The following is a 26,822-nucleotide window of genomic DNA, read 5'->3' as shown; positions in this document are numbered from 1 at the left end:
ATAAAAACAGTGACTTAACTAAAATTGTGAAAAATTTTTTACTTTGTAGCTACAACTATATCTTTATAACAAAGTGAAACATGCAACAATTTCTAAGGCAGTATTGTGCCTACTTACCAGAAACATTTTCTTGGAAAATAACTTTAGTTCCTTTCAGAAAGTTCTTGCCGATTAAAAATACTTCTTCCTCTCCTTTCACTGAACAGCTATGTAAGCTCTTCTTTAAGATTTCTGGCACTCCTGCTGGCTGAGCTGTAGATATATATAAGCATTCCATAAAAAGAACCACCAACACTTACTTCTTATCTAAAATCAACTCTCAATTATCCAGTTCTATAAGTTGTCATTGTTGACCCCTGAATTTGACTTCTTTTATTCTGCATATTAAATTTTACCATAACAGAAAGCAAAGAAAAAACAGAAAAGTCTGTATTAATTTTTAGTAACTATTGTAAGATTTTATAGGGATGGATTAATGTCTGCGATGACATTTTAATTTATTAGATGTCATCTTTGTTTTCTCATTACATGAATAAAAAAAAGGTGTAAAATATGAATTTGGTCATGTTTTTGTCTTAGTATTTTTTTTTTTTTTCTTTTTGCGGTATGCGGGCCTCTCACTGTCGTGGTCTCTCCCGTTGCGGAGCACAGGCTCCGGATGCGCAGGCCCAGCGGCCATGGCTCACGGGCCCAGCCGCTCCGCGGCATATGGGATCCTCCCAGATCGGGGCACGAACCCGTATCCCCTGCATCGGCAGGCGGACTCTCAACCACTGCGCCACCAGGGAGGCCCTGTCTTAGTATTTTTTAAAAATTCAATTTAAAAACAAATTTATTTCACAATCCTAACCTTAAAAATGTCAGCTATGCTATGCCATTACAAGACTTCTGAGGCAATGTGAGCCTATGGGTGGTATTGAGGGCATCTTTAAGGATCCAGACCCAGGACTCAGGCCCTAAACCAAAAGAATACCTGAAAACAGACGGAATGCAATTCAGAGTAATTCTTTCTACCAGGGGATCTCCTTGAACTAGGATACCCTGAGGTTAAAGATAAAATGCACTTGTTTTTCAATTACAAAGACTAACTAACCACTAGTACAATTAACAAAGAGGTTGACTAGTACTGAGCAGGAGCCAGATCTAAGAAATTGTAACTGGCCTACCAACTTCCTCATGTCATGATTTCCTTAAGAAAATTTAATATGTACTGTTTAGTAAAACAGGTTCCAAAGTAAGTGTATCTGGGAATTACTGAGTTAAGCAAAGCTAAATGAACAATAGGATTTCTCCAAGCATTTCACATTCTGATGTACACTGTAAATATCCAAGAAGTGGGTATAGTACACAGTCCCCCCAACATATCTGACTCCAGAAACATTCTTCCATATTGACGCCTAAGGACTAGTTTTCCACCAGAATACTCCCTGGGATACTGGGTACTCAAAAACCTGCTTCCTTAAGATTAAGCACTTTGAAATAGAATACACTATTTGTTGTTTTAGTAAACCCTAACAACATATGTACTGCAAAGGTAAACTTTAACATGGCTGTATAACTTATCAACTTCTAAATTAATGAGATAGTCTACTAAACTTTAGGAAAAGTTTAAGTTTTTTTTCTCATTAAATACTTACTTTTTAAAAAATATTTATTTTTGGCTGTGTTGGGTCTTCGTTTCTGTGCGAGGGCTTTCTCTAGTTGCGGCGAGCAGGGGCCACTCTTCATCGCGGTGCGCGAGCCTCTCACTATCGCGGCCTCTCTTGCTGCGGAGCACAGGCTCCAGACGCGCAGGCTCAATAGTTGTGGCTCACAGGCCTAGTTGCTCCACGGCATGTGGGATCTTCCCAGACCAGGGCTCGAACCCGTGTCCCCTGCATTGGCAGGCAGATTCTCAACCACTGCGCCACCAGGGAAGCCCAATATTTACATATTTAATAGTTAATTTTATCTTTACAACAAAGTAATGTGGGAAATTATCCTCGTCAAAATACTGCCCCTCTTTCCCTAGGCCTGCCGTTCCTTGTGGGAAGGCTCTTGCTCCACTCAACGTCATTCTTGCTCCACTCATGTAAGGACTGGCCATGTGACTTGTTCGTATAATGAAATGTGAACTGAAGTAATGTGCCACTTCCAGGCTTTAAGAGCCTTTAAGAGCCCCACGTGGTTCTACCATCTTCCTCCACTACAAAAATGGCAATATCCCAGAAAGGGGCAGCTTCTAAAGCCTGGTTCCCAGAGTGAAGAAAATGGAGCTGCTTCCAAACTACACCCAATATTATCATAAAATGAGGAAGAAGTAAAACTTTGTTGTGTAAGCCACTTAGATTTTTTTGGTTGTTTGTTACTGTAGCACCATTTAGCCTCACTTATTTTAATACAAACAAGTATCTTATCCTAATTCAATAACTGAATGGCAAATAATATTTTCAGCAATGTCTGAGTTTAAAAGAAATTGTGATTGTATAAACATATACACTGTCTGGAACAGGGTTAATGTATGAACAGAATGGAAACAGTTACTGGTCATACACTGGTAATTACATACCCTTTTAAAGAATTAAGTGAACTTAATTAAGTGAATTTATAACTTTTTGGAGTAACACTGGAACTAGATACTTGTTTTTATACGACAGTCAAGAAAAATATGATAAATATTATTTTGATTAGAAAACAATAAGAGGTGCAAAATTATATGCACATATTGTATTAACAAAATGAATGGAAAGTCTATAACCTTTCCCCCCCGACTTTCAAAATACTATATGGAAATTCCACTTCACTCATGATTATCAAAACTTTTTTCCTACCTCATTTTTTCCTTTTATGTATTAAAGGCTTAAGATGGCCAAATGAGGCCCCTCTGAAGGTACAATGTGTGTTTATCTTTTATATATTTGTATTTACATTACACAAAGAACTAGTCTGTTCAAGATAATTTAACTTCTAACTTTTGACCTTAAAAGGTCTTTTCTATTAAAAAGTTTAATGGTTACCTAACAGGACATACTCCATACTAAACAGAACTGAAGTCAGGAGTATTTACGCATTAACTGTTTTATTTTTATCTTTAAGTAATTAGTAAGCTGACTCTTGAAAGTGATCACATTGCTTTAAAAAACTGTAACAAAAAAAGCAGGCACCTTTCTGGTATTATAAAAAACAATGTGCTTTTAGATGCTGTTCTAATAGTGGCCTCAAAAATAAAGCTGAGGGACTTCCCTGGTGGCACAGTAGTTAAGAATCTGCCTGCCAACGCAGGGGACACGGGTTTGAGCCCTGGTCCGGGAAGATCCCACATGCCGTGGAGCAACTAAGCCTGTTCATCACAACTACTGAGCCTGCGCTCTAGAGCCTGAGAGCCACAACTACTGAGCCCTCATGCCATACCTACTGAAGCCCACATGCCTAGAGCAGCCCCTGCTCGCCACAACTAGAGAAAGCCTTCGTGCAGCAACAAAGACCCAACACAGCCAAAAAAAAAGCTGAAAAAAATTAATGAACATCTGAATACTGAACATCTGAATACTGAAAAATAACAAAGCAAATATTTCAACCTGTCAAAAGAATTAGTAAGGCTTTTTAATGTCTGTGAAGAGAAGAAAAGTTTACTCAACGATGTTACCCCTTCTCTAAAGTTGTGGAAGAGCTGGAAATAAGGAAAGTAGGAACTCATTAAATTCAGTAAGATTTAATACAATAAGCGTTAGTAAGACAAAATCTAAAATACATTATATTGAAAAAAGCTATGATTAATTTTGCCGTATTAAAAAATATTATAGAAGGGTGGATACTAAAAAAAGTATGAAAATTGATATTCTTAATTTGATCTAGTATATATGTATTGTCTGGAGACATCTAAAGCTGTGAAGAATGTAAAAGGGGATGATTCTTCTATCCCCTTAACAACAAACAAACAAAAAGACAATGGATCCAATGGCCACTGTTAAACCAACAAGTAGAAGCAGGACTGTTTTTCTAAGGTCACAAGGCACAACATGAATTCTGGCATTAGGCCTTCTTTCCACCGAGTGTCTCTAGATGGAAGATCATGTATCTGTTTCCTCTCCTCCCTTCCACCTCTAGAACCTTTTGGCCCCTCTTCCTTTTCTACCTCCCTCTCATCTTCCTGTTTCCTTCTACCTCCCATTCCAATTCTAACCCTTGTTACTAACCTATTTCCTTTTCACCTCTCATTCTACCCCGACTGCTCTAACCTGCCAAAAAGGTTATATTCAAGGAAATAAACACAAACCATAAACCCATAATGGAACATAGAGTGGCTATGGTCATGCTCTAAGTATTAGATCACGTAAAAGAAGAACTGCACATGCCCCACTAAAATTGAAACTCCATCCTAGTAATATTCAAGTTGAGACATATTGTGATTTATAGTAAATTAGCACCTAAATTAGAAAAGCTTTATAACTCAATACACCATCTACAGATTATTTATTCTGTCCCTATCTGAACACAACAGAATGGACATGGAATCTAGAAACTTTAAAAGCAGCATATTTATAACTGAACATTATCCAGAAATAGCCCAAGGAAATACTAGTATCAAAACAAATTTTTCATAATAATGAAAAAGAGAGAAATCCAAATGAGCTCTCTTTATTTTTATTTTATTTAAAAAAAAATTTTTGGCTGGGGGGCTTCCCTGGTGGCGCAGTGGTTGAGAATCCGCCTGCCGATGCAGGGGACATGGGTTCGTGCCCCGGTCTGGGAAGATCCCACATGCTGCAGAGCGGCTGGGCCCATGAGCCATGGCCGCTGAGCCTGCGCGTCCAGAGCCTGTGCTCCGCAACGGGAGAGGCCACAACAGTGAGAGGCCCGCGTACCGCAAAAAAAAAAAAAAAAACAAAATTTTTGGCTGCATTGGGTCTTTGTTGCCGCGCACAGGCTTTCTCTAGTTGTGGTGAGCAGGGGCTACTCTTTGTTGTGGTGTGCGGGCTTCTCATTGCAGTGGCTTCTCCTGTTGTGCAGCACGGGCTCTAGGCGCGTGGCCTCAGTAGTTGTGGCAAGTGGGCTCAGTAGTTGTGGCTCACGGGCTCTAGAGCACAGGCTCAGTAGTTGTGGCACACAGGCTTAGTTGCTCTGTGGCATGTGGGATCTTCCTAGACCAGGGCTCGGATTCTTAACCACTGTGCCACCAGGGAAGCCCCAAATGAGCTCTCTTGAGATCAGAAAGATATTTACTACTTTCTTTTTTAAATTAGGGTGTTTGCCAAGCTAACGTAGGGGTATAGTCACTTCTGAGATTAATTAGAAAGGAAGGGAAAAATAAGATTTACCAAGGGTGAATAATTTGACAAAACTAAGCTACAATTAAATAACAAAGGCTTTGTAAGTATCCTGGGGGTACCAAGGTCATAATACCCATAACTACCCAATAGGAAATTCAAGTGAATGGAACTCAGTCTCTTCTGCTCTTTTGAATTCAGAAGCAAGGCCAAAGAAAATAATAGTTAATGAAAATCTTCTTAAGGGATGTACAAAGGAAAAAGTTTTCCTGTTTATTACTCGTAATAATACTCATTACAGGGAAACCAGACTATATCTTGAAGCACATACAACATGACTGAATTTAAATACACACACACGGACTTCCCCGGTGGCGCAGTGGTTGAGAATCCCCCTGCCAATGCAGGGGACACGGATTCGATCCCTGGTCTGGAAAGATCCCACATGCCGTGGAGCAACTAAGCCCGCGAGCCACAACTACTGAGCCCGTGTACCACAACTACTGAGCCTGCACTCTAGAGCCCGCGAGCCACAACTACTGAGGCCACGTGCCACAACTACTGAAGCCCGTGCACCTAGAGCCCGTGCTCCACAACAAGAGAAGCCACCGCAATGAGAAGCCCGTGCACTGCAACAAAGAGTGGCCCCCACTCTGCTCAACCAGAGAAGAGCCCATGCAAAGCAACAAAGACCCAACACAGCCAAAAAAAAAATTACACACACATGTCATTTACTTTCTATGCCAAGGTTAGCAAAGTAAGAATTTCATTTCCCACTATACTATAATACTTTAATTTGTAATCAGAACTCCAACTGCTATATATTTACAAAGTTCTGCTTACTTTATTGTTTCTTACATTCTAATACAAAACACTTAGAATCACAGCGATTTATCACACTATGAAGATGCTGTGAAAATCCTATGCCTTTGCAATTTACTTCAGGCAAACTGTTCAAATTAATTTTTAAATCACTATAGGATGATAAGAGGAAACTACAAAATGCTACATTCCTTTTGAATTTTATTAGAAATTACCCACATTTAATTTAGCCTAGAAAATTTAACTATAGCTTTGAAAATGTTTCACATTTTTCATGATCACAAGCTGGAGTATGAAAAACAACTGATTATTTAGAGATATCAAAAGCTTTATAGAAAATGAAAAAAAAACTCCATATATTTAATATCTCCATATTTTCTTACTTACTACATAAAATCGGAGAAGAGGGTGTTTGCAGTGTCAAAGTGGAGCCATCTTTCCTTGTGATATTAACTCGAAAAACCAATCTGGCACGAGTGCTTTTTTTCTTGGAACCAGCAATTCCTATTCTGGCTTCCACATCAGCATTCCTCAATTTCAATATCCCTACGCAGTCCACCCTAATACAGAAAAAATATATTAACTGATATTTTCTGTTGTATAAATAGTACAATATTCTTAATCAAACAAGTTTTCTTTTTAAAAATAATTTGCTTCCTTGTTAATTTCTGAGTACGTAATATAATTATATGGTTCCAAATTTAAAAAACAGAGAAGAGTAAGTTCTGAATATTCATAACTTCTCATCTTGTCAACTTTTCATTTATAATAATAATGGAAAAAATAGTACAGAAGTAAAATCACTATTTCAAAATCTGAACATAAGTAATGGTTTACAAGAGTTACTTTTGCTTTAAAAAATTAACTTTATCCTTTCTTTTTGCACCTAATTCAGATATTAAAATAGAGAAACAGATTTTACTTGAAAAAAATTAGTAACTGTCTCCCCCCAAAATGTAACACTGCACAGCCATTAAGACATATGCTATAAATAATATTTAATGTTATGGGAAAATGCTCATGATAAGTGAAGAGCAGGTTACAAAGCAGTGAGTAGAGTATCATCCCAATTTTATCAGAAAAAAGGATGGAAAAATAAATGTCAAAACAGTACTTAGTTCTATTAAGTTGGAAGTTGGCGTTTGAGGGGTATGCTTTTAGCTTTTTATTACTACTAAATTTTATTGAGATTTTTATTAATCTGTATTTTCAACTTATAAGGAATAAGTACTATTTTTATAATCAGTAACTCCCTATCTTCCACCATATACATTTATTTTTACAATTTCAAAAGTTAAAAAATAAATAAACCTTCACTAAATATGTTTCAAAATTTCCCTTTTCAAACTATCTTCTCACTAACTTATTCAAAATGGTTTTCAAAAAAACACCTGAAAACCAAGTAGAGAAAAGCCTTTAGCTATCCAATACGGATAATTACAGAACAGGTCTATCCCATATCAATATTTTCTGCTGTTATGGTTACTGTTAGGATTAAAGGTCCTTAATAAAAGGATTAAGGAAAAAAATTAATTTAAATCATTTCTAATATATTTCAGGAAATGAAAATGCATAAGATGAAAAATAGGTAGTCCCAGGACATAATTTATTTTTAACATAGGAAAATAGAAACAGAAGGTAAATTTAAACCAGCAATATGCTTTTTCATACCAAGATGGGTCAAGGCACCATGAATGATCTCTGTCAGTTTCTACTGCAAACACTAACAAAAGAGAATTTAGGAAAGCAAATCAAATTGTTTGTAATTTTATTTTTTAATGTTAATATTATTAATTCCAACATATAAGTCTGTATTATTTTCCAGAAAGCCAGCATTCCACCTGGCTTTTATATCCTTGTCTTTCACTATGGGAGTTCTCTAGCAAAGGGCAAAAGAGTTCATTTTCACCCATTACCATTCTGCAATAAACTATTCTTTTTATTTGTTATGTTTAAAACATTTCAGTACAATACTCAACATCTTTTATACATTAGAAACTAAAACATTTTCCTGCCTACTGCAAAAGTGTAATGAATTAACAAAATTTTTTTTTACTAAGTACTCACGCCAGTGTCATATTGTTGCTTGGATCAAGGCCGACTTCTATAACAGTAGTGCCTTCAATGTCCACTTCTTTGCAGGGAGTTGTATTTCGCCCAGTTACCCTGCAGGCCTGATAAAATCCATGTGGTTTCACTCGACCAGAGTCATTGCCCACAAACACCTGCAACACTACTGGCTCATTATGGCCTTCCAGCTGGAGTGAGATAACATGGAGCATAAACACTAATCAGCATTTCAAATAATCTAGTTGTAAAATCAAACATTTAAGACCAAGTCCTAAATTATTATATTTATAACTGGATTACAATAAAGAAATAACAAGTCTTCCAGAAAAACAGAGGTAAAATATTTTCATAAAGGAAAATTGGCTAAATTTTTGCAGAAAACTCTAAGTTTTAGTTCTGCAATAATCACATTTTAATTAAAATTTTAGATGTTTAATGATAAATTATCATTTGTAATTAATTTGTACAACCAGATGAGAATGAATACACAATCCTTTAAGGTATTTATAAATTTACGGACTGCCAAAGCACGTGGGTTACTCAGGATTTACCACCACCACTAATGGAAAATTCACTAAACTGTGCTAGTGGCATCATTATCATCATCATCAAATGAGAGTAAATCTACTGAATTTTTACTCTGTTAAAGCTGTTTGAGTAGGAAAGTGTTTGAAGTGCAGCTATATAAATACTAGGGGGATGGAGCTCATTTTCATAGACTAGATACATATATACAACATCACAAAATCCTGGGCCAAAACATTATGGTCTGAAAAACTGCTGGTTCAAAACAGGACCTATGGGTCATTACAGATCTCTAGCAAGCCTTCATAAATTAAATTATAATTTGTATGCTGAAGAATAAATAAATATTTAAAGGAACACTTGGGAACAAATGTTTCCAATGCTGGTTCTTGATAAGGTTTGTAAACATTGAAGCTGCTAATACAGAAAGCAGAAAATCACAAAATAACTTGTACAATCCACATCAAAGTGCTTAAAAAAAAACTCATATATCTTTTCTATCCAAGAATAACTAACTATATCTCTGTATCTATGGGTATCATCATAATGAGTCAAATAAGCAGCAAATAAGCAGTCTACCCAAATTGTTAGCAGTAACTTAGAACAGTGTCTGGCACATAGAAGGGTACGGTATTTGCTGAATGAGTGAATAAATAAACTTTTAAGATCAGTCAATTCACTCCTTATCACAGGCAATTAATCTAACTACTTCTGCAGACAAGTATTTGGACAAAACATAACTTAAAGCCAGAGCAATGAGGTTAAAAATATTTACCAAACTATCAAAACGTCTGGTTAGACAAATATTTATACAAAGCATAACTTAAATTTCTCACTTGCCTGTAACTTGTCCTAAGATTGGGGGACTGAAGAAGGATTGGTGTGGTGAGTAGTAGAGGGGTAGGAATGATACTGTATATGTGACTATTAACAAACTGTATAATGGTCATGAGTAAGCTTCTTGATCCCAAGTTTCTACCATTATTTCTTTCAAGTATAAAATGAAAGGCAGTTCAATTAAATATTGTTCAACTAACACATTTACACAAACTGTATTTATAAGAATCTACCATGTGACTAGCCAAAATTCCTCCCTGTTTAGTATTTTGCAAGGGGTAGGAACACTTGTTAAATAAACATCCCCTACTCCACTTTTTTTTTTTTTTTTTTTTTTGCGGTACGCGGGCCTCTCACTGTTGTGGCCTCTCCCGTTGCGGAGCACAGGCTCCAGACGCACAGGCTCAGCGGCCATGGCTCACGGGCCCAGCCGCTCTGCGGCATGTGGGATCTTCCCAGACCGGGGCACGAACCCGTGTCCCCTGCATCGGCAGGCGGACTCCCAACCACTGCGCCACCAGGGAAGCCCCCCTACTCCACTTCTTTTGGTTTGTCTTCAAAGAGAAATAGTCTTTTTAATGAGGTATACCAGGTGCTAAAATTTAAGTGTCCCCTCTTTTTTTCTTTTAGTCTAAGTTCTGAAGAGATAAAGACTCAACTGATACCCTGTTTTTTTATTTGTTTTATTTAATTTAATTTATTTATTTGTTTTTTTGCCGTACGCGGGCCTCTCACTGTTGTGGCCTCTCCCGTTGCTGAGCAAAGGCTCCGGATGCACAGGCTCAGCGGCCATGGCTCATGGGCCCAGCCGCTCCGCGGCATGTGGGATCTTCCCGGACTGGGGCATGAACCCGTGTCCCCTGCATCGGCAGGCGGACTCTCAACCACTGCGCCACCAGAGAAGCCCGATATCCTGTTTTTTAAACTGAAGACTTAAGTTACTTATCAACCAATTCTTTTCTGAGTTGAGTAGTCCTGATTGCTTTAGCCATCTCAAAAACCTTATTTTCCAAGTCCAAGATAATTTCTACAATATTTCTTTGGACTCATTTTAAAATTTCTTCTTAAACATAACGTTTGACCAATGTCAAATATAAAGGGAAGATAATTCATGATTGCCATATATTTTACTTGTTAGAACACATTTTCATCTCTCCTTTCATTTAAACTAAAATTCAAAGGACATCAGAGTAACAATATTTGGCCTATAATTCAGTCAGACTTTTACTTTAATTTCTAATATATACAGCTATTAGTTTTATTTTAGGCAGCTCTTTTTTGGTTAAAAACAAAATAATAAATAAAAGTAGATAAAATTCTTCATATATTGCTAACTAAATAAGTACCTTTACTGTAGGAAAGCCTTGCTGTGTTCTGTCCTTTACTGAGCCACGACTACCCTCAGTTAGGTACCGAGCTCTGTGCTGGGTCTCAGGTTGTACAACTATCTTCAGTTCCTTTCCCTCACTTTTAACAGGATACTGTCCACACAACATAGGGCTCTTCTTTACTCCAGTTCCTTTTTGGTTTTCCAATGTTCTGAGAAGTCAAAGCACAAAGTGGAAAAAGTATCAAAAAGAGTTTTCTACAAAAGTCATCTAAGATAAAGGAAGAAAGAGAATAGGCAATAACATTAAAAACAACTGATTATCTTACTGACAAAATAAAAGACAGCCTAAGGGCCACTACATTCCATAAGTAAAGTATCTTTAAAAATTTTGTAATTAAAAAGAATATATATATGTATATAACTAAGTCACTCTGCTGTATAGCAGAGATTGGTACAACATTGTAAATCAACTATACTTCAATTAAAAAAAATTGAAAATAAAATTTTGTGATAAAGTTGGACAGGGATGACAAAGAATGCATATGTGTGGCAGGAGGAAGGAAGACTGAATGCAATAAACCAAGAATAACAGGAAAGACAATAGCTAATGTCACTATAACCTCTCACATTGCACTTCATTCAAAATAAAGTTTAAAAATTACATATATGTGTGAATGTTACATAAAGCTACAAGATTACTATTATTTTCTAATAGGACTTACAAAGCAAAAGAAAAGTGGGGGTAGCGCAAAGACACAAACAAACAAAAAAACACAAAAGGCCTTAAAGAAACTGAAGGAACATGTACATATTCTTTTGGATATTTTCCTCAGTACATCAAACTGAGAAAATTATACTAAAAAAAAAAAAAAAATCAGTGATTCAATTTTTATTTGGAAATTAGCTTTACTCTAAACAATCTTTCCCAAAAGTTAAATTTTTCACAGTATTTTAATTTGTGATTAATTAAATAATTAAAGCCTTCAGCATATAAAAAATTTATAATCTGAGCTTTACAGATAGGCAATCTAACTTATTTTTTTAAATTGGGTTTCTAATGTTTATTTGTATATCATGCATTTGCTATGCAGAATGTATGTTCAAAGAAAAATATTTCAAATGGTGGTTAGGACTTCAGGTCAACACATTTAATCTGAAGTACTGTAAATATGTGATAAAAATAAATAGAAAACAATACTATTAGTTTAAAAATTACCTATGTATATTTAAAAATAGAGTCAGGGCCTATAATGCTTTCTGTATCACTTTCCCAGTCCTAAGTTTACACTCACGTTGAAAATAAAGGAGCCAAGAGATGACTGTGGACAAAATCCTGTCCAAAAGCAAACAGGTCCTAAGAGAAATATGACTTCAAACATAGAGGAGCAATGGTGGCTAAGCAGCCTTAAATCTAGCTCTAATGTTTACCTCTTCATTTCTAACCAAGTTGTTGACTCAGTCATCAATAATAAAGAGGGAAAAGGCTATATGCTCTCAATGGAATTTGGGATTGGGGTGAATTCATGGCTAGGATGCAGTAAGGTATGCAGTAAGACTGACTGGGTGAGAGGAAGGGTTCTGAAGGGAAGTACTTTGCTCAATCATCTTCATATTCCCTAAACCTTGCACAATTCCTGAAACAAAAGATGCTGAAAAAAGTATTTGTTGATGAAGGGCAAACTTGTTGATGAAGTTTGACATAATTAAGTCAAAGATTACCTGTGTAAGTAATTTAAAAGGCCCTGGAAGAATAAATTCTATGAACAAAAGTATCAAGTCAAAGTCAGAACAAAGGGCAATAAATCCTATTTTTTCATCATTCTGGGTAGAAATTCAAATATTTGCACTGAATACAATGTGCAGTACTTTGTATACAAAATTCTATAATGATACTGTTTTATACTCATTAAAAAAAAATCAAAGCAAAAAGATTCACTTACTTAAGTTATGTAAAAACATTCCCTAAATATGTGCTGAAAGGGACTAAAAGAAAAAACAGCAAAATTTAATAGTTGTATTGATTTATTAGATTATAGGTTATTTATTTTTTCTATTTTTCTGCATTTTTCAAATGTTTGTAATTAGTATCTATTAATTTTATAATAGGAAAGGGAACACTTTAGTCTGAAATATAAGGAAAATTTAGCATATAATTAATTTAGCAAGATGTGGCTTTTGTATTCATTTATGCTGGCCAAGCTAATATTTATGAGGGTAAATAGATGATATTGAGTTTTACTATTTCAATAAAACAAAATATTTCACTTGGAATGAAAACTTTAAGTTGATAAAGTATACACATTATGGCTTAAAGAAGAATAGCACATGTAATCAAACAATTTCTGAAATGATACTTTTCAAGGCCCTTAAAACTAACTTTATTCTCTAGGCTTAAATGTAAAAATGGAATACATACATATTTAGATCCCTAGCTGTGTAAAACAATAAAAATATCAACTAATTCTTAGAAAAGCAGTCATTCAAATTACTAATTTTTAATGCATTATGGCTTAAGGAAAAAACAAGAAAATAGCAGCTAATTGTATGGGATTTTACTTCTAAGTGATTATCTAAAAAGAAAATCCATTGTCTTGGAATATTCTATTCAGAACTTAAAATGACACTAATTCCTTTGTGCTGAACATCCTTCTGGTTGCCTGTCACAAAAATAATTTTCAGTATAAAATGCCTAAATCAGGTTTCACATGCAGGTGACATCATATCTTAATTTCTAGGAATATCTAAAGAGACATTGGCTACTGATTCTCAGGACATTTAGGTGAAGAATTTAAGAAAAATATGGCTAGGAATGTTTAAATACTGAGTAGTTTTTAAAAAATGATTTTTTTCTTAATAAACTCTTTCATATAACATTTTATTCATACAAAAATACTATTTCCATCTTGAAGATCAATAAAAACTGCTGTACTCTACATGTTTGAGGGTACATTTTCTATAATTTAGCATTATATAAATAGAAATTTTATGGCAAAATTTCTTTCATGTTTCTAACATCTTTCTTATTGAAGAACATAGAACTTTAGTTTGAGATCCCCTTAACAACTGTTTTCAAAGGCCTATTTTTCTATATTTATATATGGTTTTATCCTTTCCTTAATAAAGTTCTTATAAATTCAAAGTTTAAACTTCTTCTATCATTTTCATATGCTAGTGTCAAATATTTTTCCATTACCTAAGAAGCTGGACATTTCTTCTGCTGCTTGATGAGTTTCTGTTCCATGAATTATTTCATGAGAGATTTTGTCTTGACAAATGTTATTATACTTTCCCTGGGTAACCTCAAATCATTTCTAAGATATATCTATCATACAAAAGCAGAAGCAGAAAAGATGTAGGTCAAGATATCTCTTTAACAGCAACTGCAAATCATGTGTGTTGACTAACTGTAAGTCAAAATTTTATTTGTTCTTCATTCTGAACTTTAACATTTATTTCAGTATAAAAATGAAAATCTCTCTTACGGAACTTAAAAAAAAAACACTTTCTCCACAGAAGCCCGAATAAACACATACCTGTATTTAATGATAGACACATATGAGCCTTTTAAATCTGTGCTACTGCGTTTCAGAGCATTTTCTATAGGTAACAGTTCTACAGATATGTCCTAGAATTGTTGACTCTGCTAATGGCAACACTTTAGGAAAGGGTATATGTTGTTTTCTTTTAGATAATTTCCTAATCTGGACTTTCTAAAAATGAAAAATATTTAAATGTGCATTTTTATATACTATTATCACCCCAAAGGAGTTTTAAATGAGAGTAGAGAAGAAAGTAGTATAGAATAATCATTACTTAAATGGTAGATACTACTTTAAAAATATACTGAGAAAATATTTAAGGACAAGTTTAATACACAGTAAGAATATTCTCTATAACTCTCAACCAGATTTTTAACTTAAAATATACCAATGATGTAATCAAATAGTGAAACAATCAAAAGCATCTCCATCATATTTGGTGACAACCTGAAATTGTAGGAGATCCTGGGTCAACTAAAGGACCATACATACCCTGCCACCCAAAAAAGTAATCTCTCAAGATCCAGTGAGTTAAATTCTATCAAACTATATTGAATATACTGTAGGAAAATCTAATCAAAAGTCTAGAAATTAAATGTTACAATAAAAGTATTAAAGGAATTAGAAAATTAAAAATAAGTCATAGTATTCTCTACTTCAGAAGTGAATATTCTATAATATAGCTATTGAAATATATTTAGTGAGTGTTGTGAACTGGCAGAGATGAATGAAAACTCAAACAGGCACCATGATCCTGGTTCTATCACCCTTTAGATATATAACCCAGAATCACAGAAAAAAAAAAAAAAGCGATACATTTATTTTTTTTTAAATCCTGAATTGGCATAATATATTAAAGAAAAAGCTTAAAATAAATACATGAATCTAAGTTGAGAATCAAACTATCAATTTAGTTTTTCTTGTTTTCATCAAATAAAAGAAAAAAGGGAAATAAAGGCTAAAATCTTCACAAAAATGGAAAATGACTGAATCATATGGGGAGACAACGTGAAAGGGAATACAAACTAGCCCTCTGTAAATGTTTGTTTTAGCTGGAGTCATTGCATCACTAGTTATTTCTATGAATAAAAATATTTTAAAATTCTTTTAAAGTATAAGTCCATTTGAAATTTAAAGATTATTTCTAAACAGATTATTTTCATTTTCTACTAAATCATACCCATACTAAGATAACCATTGGTAAAATCTACTGGTATTTTATTTTCTTCTCTAGTGAAACCTGATAATTTTAAGTTAAAATTTTCATGTTATTTCAATGATAAAACTAGTATCTGCTTTAGATGCAAACTTGAGTTGAGCAATTAAGAAAAATGAGGAATGATTTATTTTTTTGTTTTGCATAATGGTGAGAGAACTTTAAAAAAATGTGAATACCAACCCATTTCCTGCTTTTGAGTTGCCTTTGTTGTCCGTGGTAAGCTGAGAAAGCACATAGTGAGGTGCTTTGGCACTGTCGGCATCAAATATATCCATATTAGACTCTTCACAATCTCGTCGTTTGACCCCCGGCCTCTGCTTTGGATTTCGTTTTCGTGATTTACGAGGTACCTCAGTGTTATCATTGTAGGAACTGGTGCTCATGTTACTGAAGTTGGAGGGGGAATCCTCCATCCACATACTGCAGCTCTGCTCAGATTCCAATCCACACCCCTCATCCTGGCAGGACATCCGACTGTTATCCAGCAAGTCCTCAGGTGGTGGTGAGATGTACAAGACTGTGTGCCTCTTCGGTGTTGATGGATGCTGCTGAACTGTGTTACTGGTTAACTGCTTTTCACTTACCCCTCGGTTACTTACCCCCAAGGCTGAGGAGCAGCTCTCCACTTGCATAGCCTTGCTGTCGGTGACTGAGGTAGAATAAATGGTAGGGCTGGAAGAGGTGGTAAAGGAGCTGCAAGCACCGCCCATGGAGGAAGAGGAGGGAGCTGAAGAAGCATCTGCAGTGTACAATTTAAGAGTAAATACACTATACATGTTTTCACCTATGCTGGCTAGCAGTCCCATTGAAAATGTGATTTGTGAACTGATTGTTTTTCCCCAAAATGAATAGTTGGAATTTGGTTAAGTTTTAGAATATAAATGCTTCAAGCAATACAAGGCCTAAAAAATGCAATTTTTAAAAATGCCCAAATAGCATTATTTTACTTGTGTTATAATTGATAGATTTTTAAAAATCTAATTTAATGTTTTAAGCTGTAAAGCAAAAACAAAGCTTTTATTGCCTCAGCTGGATAGTTCCACTGAATTTTAATCATTTAAAATAATAAAAAAAAACACCCAATATGAAATATATGCTTGTGGTCCACATTCAATGCCAATTAAATAATTCATTATAGAATTTGAAAAGTGGGACTGTGCTTAGCCACAAAATATTAAAATAAGTTTCTAACCTATGAAGCAGAGAACTACAGGTCATTTTTAATGCAGACACTCCCTGCTTCAGAGGCAAATCCTGGAATAAAAATATGAGAAAATAAATGAGAAAAGAGCTGCTGATTATTCCAGATATCAATTATAAAATGAGAAATAAATAGAAAAAATATATAATCAACTGAATTGGAGGCAAAATGGAACTGGTACCGTCACTATGATTGCTTTAAAATCTACAAGAATAAAAGTGAAAAAGGTTTGATTTGGAACATGCTGGGCTGTAGAAGATAAGCAAGTTAACCATTGAGGGTCTCCAGAAGTTGGAAGTGGCAGTTCAAAACCATGATCTCTAAAATAAATAAATCCATCCTTTATCGCAGAATAAAAAACAGAAGCAGGACGTATTATTGGATGGATTTTTCTTATTGGCAATTGGTTACAACTGTCCATTTCCTCTCTCTTTAAAAGGCTCCTTGATTTTAACTATTAAGGGAATTTCTTCAGATGAGTAACAGTAAATTTTACTAGCTGAAGTCTAACAAAAAAGAGTTAAACAGAAAAAAATCTCTGGAGAGAACCAGAATTAGTTCTTATAAAAAGGTTTTTTATAAAACCATTTACCTATTATGCCTAACAAAAAAAGTCAAAAGTAGATCTTTTCAAAATGTGTGGCGGGCCTCCCTGGTGGCGCAGTGGTTGAGAGTCCGCCTGCCGATGCAGGGGATACGGGTTCGTGCCCCGGTCTGGGAGGATCCCATATGCCGCGGAGCGGCTGGGCCCGTGAGCCATGGCCTCTGGGCCTGCGCATCCGGAGCCTGTGCTCCGCAACGGGAGAGGCCACAACAGTGAGAGGCCCGCATACCGCAAAAAGAAAAAAAAAAAAAAAAAAAAAAAATGTGTGGCAACTGGCATAACAACTCATTGAAAAATACTACTACTAAACCCTTAACAACATATCAAGAGGCACACTAATAATGTTAAAGTTGGAAGTTATCAGTCCTATACAATTTTATCTTGTATAAGATAAGGAAAGGTTTACAATCATAAACACATACAAAAATGAAAATAGGTAACGTGACAGACAACTAAAAATATGTTTAAATCTAAAATTAATTTTTATCTATAGCCATGTATGCTACTGTTTTAAAGTGGTGTGATAAACTTAAAACTGTGATGTGCAGTTATTGGAATTGCAACATCCACATCAATTATATAAAGAGTGAAATGTCAGAATGCCAGTGTTTCGATAATCAAAAGCCAAGTGCCGAAGATCTATTTTTAAATTGAAAACATGCACCAAAACACTTAAATCATTTGAAAGAACTAAATGCATCCACAATTTTTCATTGCTGTCAAGGCTGAAGAGCAGTTATTAATATTAGCCATCAATAATGAAATCTACATAATGCCACATGGAAAGATTTTTCTCAACTACCATGAGTTAAAGCACTTAGAGCATTTAGATGATACCAGTTCCATTTTCCAGTCTGTATCCTTGTCAAATGCAGTAGCTGAAATTGGAAAATTCAGTCACTTTAAACTGCATTCCAATTTAAAGAAAAAAATTTATCAATTTTGTATCATGCATTAATGCAATGTTTTCTTAGTAAATAAATATTTTAAAAGATTTGTAAAAACTATAAAATCTAGATACTAATGTCAGTGACAGTTTAGGAGCTGATTTGTAGCCACTTTGGGTTTAAATAACAAGGTTTTTCCTTACTTTTTGAAAAATATTACAGAATTCATTTTAGAAAAAATAGAGAAGGTATTATGTCTAACATTCCTCCATCTGTTCCAACTATTGGCAAAAAAGAAATTAAACGTTTTTGTGTGTATGAGCCTATGTTCATCATTTTCAGAGAAATACAAGTATGCAGCATGCAGTATTTGCAGTGGAACACACGAAGCATGCAGCATGAATTCTGTGAACTTGTATTTCTATAAAGCAGCTTTCCCCCATCCACTCTTTTTGAATCTAAGTACCATGCACATGAGAATGCAGAATATGAACATCTCAGGGATCCCTGTCCATGACAGACGGAAAGTTAGGTGAAATGTAATCATGAACTCAAAAGCAAGTTATATATTTATGAATTTAATATGCAAGATATAACCTAGCATTGCTCTTTGAAGTATGTGTGATTTTATCTTGCAAATCTTATTTAAAAATCATGGTTATAAAACCCAATTGATATAATTGTACATCAATATCTGTTTTGGGACAGGTATGCCAAACTGTGATCTCATACCCTACATGAGTTAAAATATTCTATACATTTTCCTTTGACACCTAACACACATTATGAATATTTTACCTGCAGTTTCCTGGATATACTTACTAAATAAAAAAGTTCATTAGCACAAAACTATAAAGCTGAAAGCATAAACTCTGTCAAAAGACAGTAGTATCATTTAATTTAAAAAAATTACTTTTTAAAGGTTACCTCAGTTTGATCCTAAATTACAAAGGTTCTACTCATTTTAAGAATATAATGAATATAAGACAAATTTTTTAAAACTATAAAACTCTTTACAATAGTATCATTATCCCTCTGATGATGATGAAAATGGTGTAAAACCCTTCACATAAGCATGTTACATTCTGGTTAGCAAGAGATCACCTAAGTGCATTAATAATGCCAGGTGAGGTGGTGAAGTAATAAGGGATAAGAACTATGGGCCCCTAGAGAGTATGGACAACATCTTTCTCATCTTAGACCCTCCTGACACCTAACATACTATGACTTGTATGTAGTAAAAATTCAATTTTTTAATTAAATTGATTTATGAGAAGCCAATATTTGATATGTATGCTGAGTTACATTAAAGTTAAACTGGTAAATAAATGTACCAATGTGTTCATAATGGACACATATCAGGTTAAAAAAAAAAAGATTTATACCTTACTATAATAGCATTAACTGATACAGGGAAGGTTCAGAAGTAACTTAAAAGAGTTTAATGGTAACTACTCACTATTTCTACAAAGAATGTGCTAATAACTTTCTTTTTGGAAACATACATAAGCCAAATTACCTATTTGTGTATTAATCCATAAATTCACTAAAAATAACAAATTCTTAATATTATCTATTAAAAAGTAAATGTATAAAATAATAGCAAGAACATTTTAGATTTCTAAACAGTAATTTGTCATTTCTAAGCATTCCCAGAAAAGCACAGTGAATTCCTGGGAATATTAGAATGTTCTTAAAATATTTACAAAAATGTTTTAATCTATATATTATTAAATTTCAAGAAATAGTTTAACTGACATTCCATAGAATTAAAATGCTAATGTAATCCTGCCTCCTCTATATATTCCTTTATAAATAAAATATGCTAACTACCCCTCCCATCCTTTTTTGGTTTTGAATGTCCATCTTTATCTGTTAGGAATGTAGAGACTATGTTTAATTGCTGCTTGTTAAAATAAAAAACTCCAGCATAAAAATGTTTTAATAATTGCTTTTATTTTCTCACCAAGCAGAATAGTCATAATGTATTCTATTTTATAACCTTATAATTTATTTTTTAAATCCATTACCAATCCTTCATAAAGTTGAAAGTTTCTTCCTCTTAAAATTATTTACTCACCTAAGTAATGTGTGAATAAATTTTTACTGATTATTTCTTTTATGAAGAAACTTATCTTTGAACTTAAAAGAATTTTATTATTTTTTTTATTTTTTAAAGATTTTCCTTTCTTTCTTTCTTTCTTTTTTTTGATGTGGACCATATTTTAAGTCTTTATTGAATTTGTTACAATATCACTTCTGTTTTATGTTTTGGGTTTTTTTTGATCACGAGGCATGTGGGATCTTAGCTTCCGGACCAGGGATCAAACCCGCACCTGCACTGGAAGGCAAAGTCTTAACCACTGGACCGCCAGGGAAGTCCCCAAAAAGAATTTTATTTTTCCATAGCTTTTTCTGTGACCACAGAGAGCACAGCAACACCAAAGAGAAAACTGATAGACCATTTTTATAACTTACTGACAAAAATATATAATCTCAAAAGAATAATTTTTAAATTTATAAGTGAAGAAAAGCGTCACATCTATAGTGTCCTATATCTAAATATAAAAATTTCAGATTTATTAGATTTATTAATTGGCAGTAGCCAATTACTAGGCCAAATGCCAGTAATGATGGTGAACTTAAACTGTATATTTGGCTTCTTTCAATAATTGATGTAATCATTAAGGTTCACTATGAATATTCAAAGCACTTGGGATAAAAAGAATAGCAGATAATATCTTCCTGGATATTACAGCATTTGCAAGTACAGTTTACCCTTGAACAACACAGGTTTGAACTGTGTGGGTCCACTTATTCACAATTTTTTTAAAATAAATACATACTACAGTACTATGCAACTTGTGGTTGCTTGAATCTGTGGATGCAGAGCCAAGGATAAGGAGGGCTGAGTGCAAAGTAAGTAATACATGGATTTTTGACTGTGCTAAGGGACAGTACCCCTACCCCCCTCGACCCCGTGTTATTCAAGGGTCAACTATATTATTAATTTGATTGGAAAGATGAAAATGGAGTTTTAAATGGTACCACATAGAGAAACCCACGTATAGTTTATATACTGCTTTCTTTTTTTTTTTTTTTTTGTGGTACGCGGGCCTCTCACTGTTGTGGCCTCTCCCGTTGCGGAGCACAGGCTCCGGACACACAGGCTCAGCGGCCATGGCTCATGGGCCCAGCCACTCCGCGGCATGTGGGATCCTCCCGGACCGGGGCACGAACCTGTGTCCCCTGCATCGGCAGGCGGACTCCCAACCACTGCGCCACCAGGGAAGCCCTATATACTGCTTTCTTAAACTGTATTTTAAAATTAAGAACTATTTGTTCCAGATTTGTAAATGAGAAATTATTTAAATTATCATTATCATTTTAGTGCTTTAAATACCATAAAAAAGAGATGATACTTTATGTGGAACTAACTAAACTTTTAATAGAAAGCTTTGAAATTAGAAACATTCTTTAAAGTCCTCAAAAGAAACAAATACCTTTCACTGATTTAAAAAAATATGACAGAAATGACATTTAACTAAGCTTCCAAGACAAAAATGTGGTCTCTAGCATTTAAATATGCACTTACATTTTATAACTTCTCAACATCAGTGCAAAATCAGTTGAGTTACCTTAAAAAAGCTGTAAAAATTTGCAAGTGTGCTAAGTGAACCAATAGTGGAACGGAGAGGGAGTAAACTACTGACTGTTCAGAAAATAATAATAAAAATCAACACAGGTCATTTGGAAACAATTTCTGGTCTAAAACCCTTACTGTTCAGCCTCAGTAATTCTTTTTAAGTATTTTCATTTTTCTTACTGGTAACAATGACTTCAAATCTAAACATTTGTCTGATAAAAGTCACCAGATACAAGAATATATTTTCAGATCAAAGAAGAAAGATATTGAGAGAAAAAAATTATAAGGCCAACATTCATGTTGCCAAGGGATTGAAAAATCTAGAACACACAAAGTGGCTGCAAACCTGCTTTGTCAACACCTTACATGCCAACCTTCATTTTCTACTTTTCTTCTTCTTCTTCTTATAATATTAATGTAAAGTTTAAAACTTTACAAAAAAGTTTTAGTTTCAATCAGTATCAATCCACTATTTAGAAACAAAAAAAGAAAGGAAGGAAGGAAGAAAGAAAGAAAGAAAGAAAAAAGACTTAAGAAGAAGTCTGAAAACGAGACCGACCTATACCCTGGGTGAGATTGGATGGGTTAAATGTCTCTGGCACTATTTGTCTTCACTATTGACAGACACTGTCACACAACCCACACACGATGCCTGTCTCTGAATGGCGAAGCTAGAATGCAAGTTAAGTGTATTAATAGAAAAAACAACTAGCATCCCAGCATATAAAATAAGCAATCCAGATTACTTTACCAAAAAACAAAAATAAAAACAAAACAAAAAAACCAAAAAATAAAAATTGTAGGGTCGATCATTTAATTTACATGTTTAAAACAGTTCCAATTTCCCATTTGTACTTTTCCCACCCAACATAGGTTTACATGCTACAAAAAGCAATGTTTTAAAACAAACTTTAAAAAATTAAATTATTAACATCCAAATAAATGCATGTGGGTAAATTTCTTATTCAAAATTTTTGTTAACTCATATTCACCAATTTGTTCTCCTGTTTACTAATGCAATCTAATCCATAAGCCAGAATGTTCTCTCTAGGTGTTTTTAAACTGTGCCCTTACCCAAATTCCCTTAAAGAGTATACGACGATATGTTCTGACAAATACACTCAAGCAGTAAAAAATATCTACATTTTACCAGCAAAAGAGTAGTTTCATTTCCCAGGTCAACTTCCAAACACTTCCTCATCCCACCCCCTCCAAAAAAGTTATTAATTTACACTTTTTAAAATTTTTTTTTAAATTTTGGCCATGCAGCACAGCATGGGATCTTAGTTCCCTGACCAGGGATCAAACCCTTGTCCCTGCATAAGTGAGGCATCTTAACAACTGGACCACCAGGGAAGTCCTAATTTACACTTTCAAATTAGATATGTTACTGTGCATAACACGTTTGATCCTAGAGAGGCTCTATTTAAAAAAAATAATTAGCACTATTGCTGAAGCTGAAAGGGTTGTTACTGATTTACTAGAGACCATCCTTCTCTCCTCCAGTCCATCTAAGTGGCAGTCATAGTTCTAATACTACACAATAATTACTCTCCCTCTTTTAATCTAAATTCTCCTAAAATAATTATTTTTACCTTGTCTGAGTGCCATTAATAAACATTCACAGAGTATTTATTAAAGAATGTTTCCTGAAAAATAAAATGCTTACAAAATTTGTAAGTGTCCTGACACTGAGAGCAATGTTTTAAATATATATTTTGTCCTATTCAACCCTAAGTATTTAATCACAGTGTAAAATAGGTACTAGGTACTTATTACACAATTTGTTTTTTAAATCCTTTCCTCTTGGAAGAGAAGGATGCTTTCTATCATCCAGTGATTTAAGTACTACAGGGTAGCATCAGTCATTGATACTGGGTGAAGAGACTAAAAAACCCAGAAAGAATCCTCACTCTCAAATAACTTAAACACAAAAGGGAATAACTACACTAGCTGATGACTACATTTATTGTTGTTGTCTAAGACCCCAGGAAGAACAGGGTTTTTTTTGTGGTATGCGGGCCTCTCACCGCTGTGGCCTCTCCTGCTGCGGAGCACAGGCTCCGGACGTGCCCACTCAGCGGCCATGGCTCAGGGGCCCAGCCGCTCCGCGGCATGTGGGATCCTCCCAGACCGGGGCACGAACCCGTGTCCCCTGCATCGGCAGGAGGACTCTCAACCACTGCGCCACCAGGGAAGCCCAAGAACAGGGTTTTTAAAACAAAAAGACAGCAATTATACTACTTGAAAGGTAATGTTTAAGACAAAAAGAGAGATTACCACCACATTAACTTAAGAACTGGAGAGAAAAAACAGTTCTGAGGGATGCTATTTGAAGTTCACTTCAATGCTTTACCATATAATACCTTTTAAAATTGTTTAGATTAAATAATAAAGGCATTCCTGCCAACTCTAGTCCAATGTTTTCATATTTATTCTTTTTTAGAGGTGACCAAAAAAGGGAAAATAGTATTTGTATCATTAAAATCTTCTGATATAACAATTCAGAATGGTTTTACAACTGGATCTGGATTACAGTGTACATTAGATCCAATTGTAGATAAAATGTCTAGACAAAAAACAGAAGTCATAAATTGCTCTACTAGAAGTTTTGATAATTGATCACGCAACTTTATCATTTCATTTTTTTTTAAGTGGGAAGAGAATTCTAGGAAGAATACTTAATCAGTCAACTTTGCAGAATCATCCCTTTGGGAAGTGTCTGTTCTCCCTATGATTCATCATCCTCTAGCAATGCTTCTTTTATTTACAAGGGCTCCTAGTGAGAGAGTGTCAACATTAAAGAGTAAGTCAGAAAGGAAATCCCATGGCCTATGTGTTGTCTGATATGCAAAACTTCAAAATGAGGTAAAAAACAGACTGAGAATGGAAAGAAAGAAGCAAAATAAAGCTTAAAAACTTGTTTTTATAAAAATAAGATTATTTTTTAAAACCTTACTAACAAACAAAAGGAGAAATCCATGTGGGAGGGAGGTCAATGTTTACCGAAAGATCACTGACTTTCAGGCAGTATTAAGTATTTTACATATTTACCTTCATAATAACCTTAAGAAAAAGTTGTTGTTACTGTCTACTTACAGGGGTAATATGAGAAATTTACTGAACTTCCACAAGATTCTGTCTATATGATAGAAATGACATGATAGCAATCAGATTCAAATTAGGTCTTTATGATTCCAAAGCTCATGCTAATTTTATTATATTTCACATATGGGAAAAGAGAAATAATGTCACAGAAACAGGTGAAGTCTTTTGTTGTATTCTACTCTAATCAATTCCCCTCACTCCAGTCCCAGCTGGAGTGTTTTTATACAACTTTATTACTATTATTTATACAACTAATTATTATAAAACAATTAGTTATGGGAATACTTCTTGCTTATTATCAATCTTATTGGTAGCATAAAAAAAGTAGGCCCACTTCTGTGCATTAATTTCTTAATGTGAAATTCTACAAAACACATAAACAAAAAAAGAAATTGTGTCTATTTGATGTATGTAATTTGTCTATGAATGGCTGAGAATCTGTGTGCAATTTTAAAATGATATTCTATAGACTCAGGTAATATAAAAATCTGCTTATTCTACCAGAAAATGAAAAAATCACAATATTTATAAAAGTTGCTAAAAATTAGTAAGAGGACCAAAAAAGGTAAACATTTAGGGAATAAACCATTAATAGGCCATGTGTACTTTTTGTCAGTGAAAATTTATAATATGGATAGTCTCCTGAATTGGTAATTGTTTCTGAATTAACCATTATGGCCCAAGTTTGCTGATGTTTTCCATTCTAATAACGCAGATGTTAGTAGTATACATCTATACATACGTACATACACACATATTTCTATATGTATAAATGTATGTATTTAGATTTACTATGTAATTTTAAAAGTCAGAATGAGAAGTAGAGTTTTTAAACATGTTGCTTACTTGGCAACATGTTTGTAGCTAGGATCTGACTTCCTTCTGGAAGTGGTCCAGTTTTCTAGGAAAAGTAGGAATGACCATATGGAATAACCAAGGTCAATTCACACTTCAGCTCACAACATCAATATGTGGGTTACATAGGTGAATTACTTTTCCTGTTAATGGGCTTTGGGTTTAATCTTTGGAATATATACTACATAAATGGCCAAAATTCTGAAATATGTTAACCTAGTTAGCCCAGGAGAGCAGTCAAAGGCAAATTTGCTCCTTAAATTTAGTCAACTCAAGAAAATAAGAATTACATAACTGCAAATATCTTCTAACACTATAAACAAGTTACAATAAATTCAATGGGCTAAGTACTCTGTTACTGTAAATAACTTTTATAAAAAACTTATATTCTTCTAGAAATAATATTTCTATTTTGTAGATCATGAAACTTGCAGAGGAGAAGAAGGGGTATGGCTTTTTCAACTCAATATCCTACACACTGCCTAGTCCAGGATCTTGTGTTTCCCTAACTGAAGTGACAGAACATTATGTTAAATTCCCTAAAGTACAATGGCAAGGAGAAAAGAACTTAGACCTTAGTGGGAAAGAAGAGAGGTGTCTTGTGCCTGGAAGGATTGAGATATGATATGATATGATATGATATGATGGATGGATCATATATATATGACATCCATATCATATGATATGATATGGATCATATGGATCACTTCATGTAAAGTACAATTCCTATCACATAGTAGGAACTCAAAAATGATAGCTTATATTTTCTTCAACTCAATTTTTGTATAGTTTTGTTGTTATGGATGGTCTACAAATTCCTATGATTTTAACTTAGGTGATTAAGGTGTCTGAAGTATTGGGATGGACAAAAAGTTCAATCGGGTTTTTCTGTAACATCTTATGGAAAAATCCAAATGAACTTTTTGGCCAACC

At 34.3% G+C, this 26,822-nt stretch overlaps 1 protein-coding gene across 13 annotated transcripts in view; it reads right to left on the bottom strand.

The window, feature by feature from the left end:
* NFAT5 (nuclear factor of activated T cells 5) overlaps positions 1-26,822 on the bottom strand; it is a 132,701-nt gene that overhangs the window by 27,520 nt on the left and 78,359 nt on the right. For 6 of the 13 annotated variants that reach the window (XM_060083032.1, XM_060083031.1, XM_060083035.1 and 3 more), the window contains 5 exons: positions 15,769-16,327; positions 10,847-11,039; positions 8,136-8,326; positions 6,456-6,628; positions 118-252 (listed from right to left, as the gene is read on the bottom strand). In XM_060083032.1, coding sequence (XP_059939015.1) covers positions 118-252; positions 6,456-6,628; positions 8,136-8,326; positions 10,847-11,039; positions 15,769-16,327 — 1,251 coding nt within the window. Of the gene's footprint in view, positions 1-117; positions 253-6,455; positions 6,629-8,135; positions 8,327-10,846; positions 11,040-15,768; positions 16,328-16,780; positions 16,843-22,485; positions 22,598-26,822 lie in introns of those variants that run through there. The other 7 variants (XM_060083039.1, XM_060083042.1, XM_060083037.1 and 4 more) reach the window with 6 other exon arrangements.

This window comes from Mesoplodon densirostris, chromosome 19, assembly GCF_025265405.1.
Source record: "Mesoplodon densirostris isolate mMesDen1 chromosome 19, mMesDen1 primary haplotype, whole genome shotgun sequence".
Lineage (NCBI taxonomy): Eukaryota > Metazoa > Chordata > Mammalia > Artiodactyla > Ziphiidae > Mesoplodon > Mesoplodon densirostris.
Note: the sequence above shows the minus strand (reverse complement) of the source record. Positions and strands in the feature narration are given on the sequence as shown.